Genomic DNA, 7383 nt, shown 5'->3' on the forward strand with positions numbered 1-7383 from the left:
ACACACACACACACACACACACACACACACACACACACACACACACACACACACACACACACACACACACACACACACACACACACACACACACACACACACACACATCTATATTAGTGGATATGTATATATAGAAGAGGTCACTACGTCTCTGACAAGAGACGATGGACTTGAGAGAGATAAGCTTTAAAGCAAGCTTTACATGTTAAGGAGTCTGTATATGTACATAAACATAATAAGTATAAAAGTTGATAAGAAAATATATTATGGTTGTGGAGATCTTTAATTATAATTAATGCAATCTCAGTAAAAATATTTTCCCATTTTTTGTCAAACTGTGTTGACAGTAATCAAGTCAAAAATAAAAAATATTATGTAATAATATGAATAATTTATACAAAACAAAGATTAAAGCTATCGCATATCTTACATAATTATTGATTAATTATTATATAACACTTATCAAAATTGCCATATATTTAATTTTTTACGAATTTTTAAAATCATTTTGGAATGATTTTTTTTTAAATATCAACTTTTAAATATCAATTTTTAAATATCAAATTTTTAAGCTGTAAAAATTATTTTTAAAAAATACTATAAACATAAAAAAATATACATATATGCACATGATTATCATGCATAGTTAGTCTATTTTTCGAATGGCAGATTTTTTTTACTAATTTGAAATAATTTTTTCTACAAATAATAATGATCGAACTGTAAATTATTGTTTAGAAATAATAAAAGCTCATATTATCGTTCCTACTTTATGGACTGACGATAATTTAAATAGTTACATCATTTAGGAAATGATGTCGAGATGTCGCGACGGTCGCGTATCTCCCCGACCGATCATCGATGTGCACCGATATTGCCAGCAGTGAGCAGCCGACGATTCACGATGGTTTATGGCCGAGGCGTCGTGTGAAATCGTGGAAGCCCGTGATACGCGCGGCAAATGGCCGCCGATGGCCGCCGTGGTGCAGTTTCCGAGGCGGTGCGTGGTGTTGCGTGACGTCCGACTGCGTTCGGGTGCGATTGCGGTACCGCGTAGGCGCGTACGGGACGTGCGGTTGTCGCGTACGCCACGCGGCTTCCTGCATCGACCGCGTCAACGTCCCTCGGCAACGCCGTCGTTATCATCATCATTGTCGCCGTTGTCAGCCTCGTCCACGTCGCGGTCGAGGTAACACCGACGACACCCGGGGACGTGATGTGAACTTCGTTGACGGCCGATCCCGACCGCCTATACGCCGAGGAGATTCACGCGCGCGCTGCAGCCATCACAAGCCATCCGATTAAACAGCTCAGCCAGCAAGGTGCGGCTGGCGATGAAAGCCGCGAGACCCGATCGCGGCACATCGGTGATGAAATCGGTGTCCGAGGGCGAGCTGGGCGTGGAGGAAGAGGTTAAACCCGCGGAACCGCGCGGCGCCACACGGCTCAAGCGCACCTTTACACTGCCGAGAAACCCGTTTCAAAGTGCCAGCAGCAGGATGTCGCGGCGACGTCCGAAGCAGCAACAGCAGACCCACGGGGACTCGAGGGACGCCAACCACGGCGCGCCAAGCGCCAAGGAGAACGCCAGGAACAACGCTCGTTACACGGACGGCGGTCAGCCGCCGTCTCAGCAGCAGCAGCAGCAGCAGCAGCGACAGAACAACGCGATGGGGAGACTGCATGGCGGTCAGCAGACCGGCAATCAGGAATCCCAGGAGCGGCCGTGCGGCAAGAAGGTGTTTCGCCGGCCCTCCTGGAAGAAGTTCATCAACAAGATGGTGCGGCACATGTCAAACGTTGGCACCCAGAGCCACAAGTCCGCCGCGATGATCCATCATCAACGTTGCAGCGGCGGCGGCGGCAGCGATGATCTTAGCTCGAGCGCGGGTGACATCAGGGTGCCGCCGCCGCGACCAGCGCACATCCCGCCAGATCGTGTGCCGGGTGTCATAGGCCTACGCAATCACGGTAACACGTGCTTCATGAACGCCGTGTTGCAGTGCCTCTCGCACACCGACATTCTCGCCGAGTACTTCGTCCTGGATCAGTACAAGGTCGACCTGTCGCGCCGCAATAAGCTCAACTCGAAGAAGTACGGCACCAAAGGCGAGATCACGGAGCAACTAGCACTGCTTCTCAAGGCGATCTGGAGCTGCCAGTACGATCCGGAGATGAGCACCGCGTTTAAGAGCGTCGTCGACAAATACGGTAGCCAGTACCGCGGCAATTTACAGCACGACGCCCAGGAATTCCTTCTCTGGCTACTCGACAAGGTGCACGAGGATCTTAATCAGGCGACCAAAAAAAGTACAAGATCATAAAGGTGAGCGCGTCTCTTCTTTTTGATTTTTTTTCTTCGCCATACGATAAGAATTTGTTGACGTATCTAAAAAAAATTTAGCTAGGTACAGATCTGAAAATAATTTTCTTTTAATTATTTACAAAAAATAAAATTTTTAAAATGATTATTAGCTCCGCTCTTAAAACGGACGATCAATTTAATTTGAGATATTAATTTCAGCTTCAATTTGCGATTGCGTTTCAAATCTTATCAGCGTGCAGTTTATAAAATTGAATTAATATATTTGCAGAAATTTGATTGATTTGCATCATTAGATATTAAGATATGCTTGATTATTGTGTGAAAATAAGATTATTTCTATTAATAATTAATTGAAAATAATTTTGTCCAACTATGCAAATAATTATATAGAGTCCTTAAACTGGTTGCTAGAATATCAAAATTTTTTGCAACATGTTTGAATTTCCACTGAAAAAAAACTAAATTTTAATATTTGAATAAATATTTATTCTGAATAAATATTTAGTAAATTTAAAAAATCTAAACTTAGTAAACTTAAATGTATTTATCTGATATAAAAATCATTAACTTGATTTAACTGATCATTTTTTTCTTGAACAAATATTTAAGTAAATGTTTACTATTCAAAGAAATATATGTACGTGTGTATTAAGATTTTTTAGTAAATTTTTAAATAATTTTAACAAAATCATTCTTTTCGTGGCGAAATCCGTAACGAATGCGCGGAATGCGTTCATGAATTACCGTCCCAATTAGACTCTTCCCATAAGAAGGAAATGTTTTCCTGTAAAAGTTGTCAATAACTATCACGTGTTTCACAATTCAACGTTTAATTGATCTTGCGTGTCTGTCGAAGATTTGTATGTCGAAGACACTTGGAATTCAACTGTTACTAATTCTCAACCGGAGATCACGAGATTAGTATTAATTGGTCTAGTATTAATTGATTCAAATTAAGCCACTTTAGCGGACTGCATCCTTTTAATCTGTCAACACAATGACATTATACTTCTAACGTTAGACGGGAATGCGAAATAGTCATCGAACTAGTCTCGACTTTGTTATTTTGATATCACCTCAAATCGTGGGAGTCATCTGCGAATTAGTATCTCTTTTTTTTCGGCGTGGGATGGTATTGTTGCTCTCCTCTATTTTTAAACGTTATTGGTCGCGTCGTCGGATGTATTTTTAGTAATAACGTAAGGTCGTGCGCGTGAAAACGAAAATAATGATGTTAACACGTGTGCAATGATCTTATCCTAAAACATAAAAAACGATCGTTGGCGTCTTGACCTCGAATGAAAATTATGTTTGGTACATCCCCGTAGTGAGAAGATAACAAATGGTGAAGATAACCATTTGGAAGGAAAACATTCGATATCTCTCGCCCATCTTAATAGCTGTATGATATTTTTATCATGACAATTATTGTTAAAAAGGTTAAAAAGATAGTTTGATGTTACAAGGAGATTAAAGTCAAGGATGTTAAAATTGAACAGTTTGTACGGTTATATATAATTATTTCTAAATTATTTGCAGTAGTTTAGAAACGAATGGAAATTATTATAGGTTAATTGTTTCACAGCAACATAAACTGATAAAGTATTAATATATGTCTTTAAAATATGGTATATCAATATTAATTTATTTAGAGATACAAATTAATAATTAATATAAAATTAATATGCTAATACGTTTGCATTAATATTATTGATAAAATAAGCAATCATATATATAATATTTAATTATATATATGATTGCTTATTTTATATATAATATTATTAACAATTTATTTGAGAAAAGAGCATGATGAGTCGCTCTTGATGAATCAGAATTCTACTCAATGTATTGAATAGAATTAAAGAAAATACGAAATACTGTATTATACTGAAGCTTATCAATAATTCGATATATCTTTGTGATATCTCCTCTAATATCTCTAATACCAATTAATACTTATTTATTACTTTATTATATCCCTTATATATAATAAAAAAAATTCTACAATACTTTCTAACATGAAGGTAACGGTGACTAATAAAATCCGAGATGTTTAGACTAATTAAAATGAATATAAAAGTAGCATTCTACTTTCAAGCATAGCGGACATGGTAGATCATTAAATGCATTCTTTTGGTAGTCGTTTAATCGTCGAGCTAGGCGTCACGTCGAAAGAAACTTTCTCCTTGGATCGTCGTGGCCAGCCATGTGAGAGATGCTCGACGAAAGCTCGTTACGGCTCTTTCTCTCTCTCCTCTCTCTTCTCTATCCTTTTCTCTTAAATATTGCACAGTGTATACAGTGTCATGTACGTAGTGCGTAGGCACGACTGCACACGAGTGTATATCTATATGCGGACGCTAACAATCTCTCGTGTGCGTGACAACTGGCGGAAGCCATGAAGCCACACGCGAGTCAAGCCGACGTCCTTTCTCGCATCATCTCGATCGACACCTTTGCCATGTGTAGACAAACCGAGATATAGATACAAATCGGCCAGACTGTCTTTTAAACGCCGCAAACACACGTAACGTGCGATAACATAGATAGACGAAATCAATGCCGAATTAACATCCTGAACGGAAGGAGCTCACCGAAGGAGGTTGCCGATCTTATCTTAATTGAAGACAAATATTTTACATTGTGACTGGCGCCTTCTGTAATTCTTCTCGGGTTTTGTTTAATATCCGCCAACGCATCTGTTTAAATCTTTTAAAAGATCTTTTAAAAAGACACCACGTCTTTCTAAAGAACTAAAAGGTTTTAAAGACTTTATGATAAAGTGTGTTCTCTAGCTTTAGCTTTATATTATATATTTTTGAACAATAAAATAAAGAAAAATAAAAATAGGAGATCAGAAGAAGATGAAAATATTACAGATTAGAAAAAAGGAAAAAATATTAGAGAATATTTTAATATTAGAGAATAAAAAATTAGAGAAAAAAGAAAAGAACTCAAAAAGTTTAAAAGGAATTGATGTTTTTATAAGAAGAAAGCAATAAAATGTAGGAGAGAGAAAGATAACATTTTCTTGGATTCGAATAATATGAATAACGAAAGCATATATTTTATTAAAATCCTGAAAGTGGAAATCTTCACATAAATATTGTTAGTACACAGAAAGAATGGTTTTGCTGAAGTTTCTAAAAATTTAACTAGATACACGGTCACAGAAGATAATTCGATCATAAAAATAATTATGAAGAACACTCAGACAAACTAATTGTTAGATATAAAAATTTGTTTAGCTTCGCTTATCATGCTTGAATTTCGTAATAATTTTGATGATCCAACAAAATTCTTTTCTGATTTGTATACAGTAAAATTTTTAGATATTTCAGTGAAATCTTTCTTTCTGTGTGTATGTTATATTAATCAAAAGTAAAATACATTTATAAATCATTTTAATATTATAATGTAACATGTGTAATGTAACGTATGTAATAATATATAATATGAATTAAAGATTCGTGTGACAGTCTAATTTGATGGCAGTATAAGTTTTTTTTTAAACTAGATTTTCTTTAGTTTCAAAAATATAATTATTATAACTTATTAAACTCGAACCGAGCGAGACGATAGGCTTTGCTCCATTTTTTATTTAAATGCTGCTTCTAGAAACGAGCCAATGGACAAACGACCAGTCAGTCGAGACCTTAACCCGAATTTGCTTCACGTTCGAAAATACGTGCTACGGTTTTCAATTATGAGATCCCAAGGTGGATGGTGCGAGATTGAAATATCGCGAGGCTAAAAAAAAAGAGGGAAAAGGATATTCAATCCAAAAATGTATGTCACATGAGAGAATCGCGATTTACCCGAAAGCATTTAATTCCAAAGGTCGGACGATCGTGGCCCAAGGATAAACGCCATTAATCCAAGCAAATAGTTGAATAATTCGTAAAACTTCGCAGTTGATAATTGCTTATTTTTTAATCGTATTATAAAATCGTTTCTTCAGATTAAACGCGGCAGCTATCAATTATTTATCGATGATTTAATGTATGTCACGAAATCGTGTAAACGTCACAATTATCAATGATTATCACTATATCATTAAAAATAACCGTGCTCCTATCGACGATGTCACATTTCTTCTTCATAATAATGTCAACGCTTGTCGAACAAATAAGTGAACAGCGAATAACATGATTTAAAAACTCTGCTTGACTTTCAACAAGAAGGCGATAAAAATATCGTGAACTCGATAATCTGGTCAAAACAGCAAAAAAATATAAGATAATGAGTTAGTTATTCTGTGAATTATATATGTAAAAAATATATATATACATATATATAAAATTGTTTTTAATATTTACGCTCAGGGCATGCCTTTTGTTACTTCATCTTTGGACGATTATTCATCTCCCGCTATTATCTTATCGGTCTTTCGGTTGCGGTTCGTATCGTTTACTGAGTTAACAAAGATAAGCTCCGCATAACCGAACAGCGATCATTCGAACAATCGTTTGAATTGTGTATCAATAAACCTCGTCGCTTATTATTAAATATATCATTTCTGCGAAGTTATATTTACAATGAAACGTGCCCGATCATCAGCGGGACAAAATAAATTGACATCAAAGCGGACACGTCATTTTTATCGCGCCGTTCTCTCGCCGTATGTTTTATCCTCGACATCTCGAGTGGAGATGTGCACTTTTTGCGCGACTTTTTTTTTCGAGTGCCAGTCGAGAAAACGTATCGCATGCATTCACGACACACATTCGCGCGAGCGAATCGTCGCGTCGTCGCGATGCGAAGTCGAGCGAGAGGAAATCGGAGTCGAACGCCGGTACCGTAATGAGGACCGGCCTTGAATGGGGCCACGGAGATCCAGTTATCAGTTCGCATTGCTGAACTGATTTTTCTGAAAAATCACTAGATTGATAAAGTATCGTATCTCTCCATCATCTTGACGCAAAGACCTAATTAAGTGCACTTAATAGATCCGTTTGCGTTGTTAGAATTTTTTGCACTCAACATCTTCGCTTTCTCTCTCTTCACTACTCGAATATATATATATATATATATATATATATATATATATATCTCTA

The 7383-nt window shown here is 37.0% G+C and overlaps 1 protein-coding gene across 1 annotated transcript in view; it reads left to right on the plus strand.

The window, feature by feature from the left end:
• Positions 1-1334: 1334 nt before the first annotated feature.
• Positions 1335-7383, plus strand: part of LOC105626780 (ubiquitin carboxyl-terminal hydrolase 31-like) — a 15423-nt gene continuing 9374 nt past the window's right edge. Inside the window, 2 exon segments of the mRNA XM_012208076.1 lie at positions 1335-2301; positions 2304-2326. Of these exon segments, the coding sequence (XP_012063466.1) occupies positions 1335-2301; positions 2304-2326 (990 nt within the window).

Source organism: Atta cephalotes, assembly GCF_000143395.1.
Source record: "Atta cephalotes unplaced genomic scaffold scaffold00006, whole genome shotgun sequence".
In the NCBI taxonomy this organism is placed as follows: Eukaryota; Metazoa; Arthropoda; class Insecta; order Hymenoptera; family Formicidae; genus Atta; species Atta cephalotes.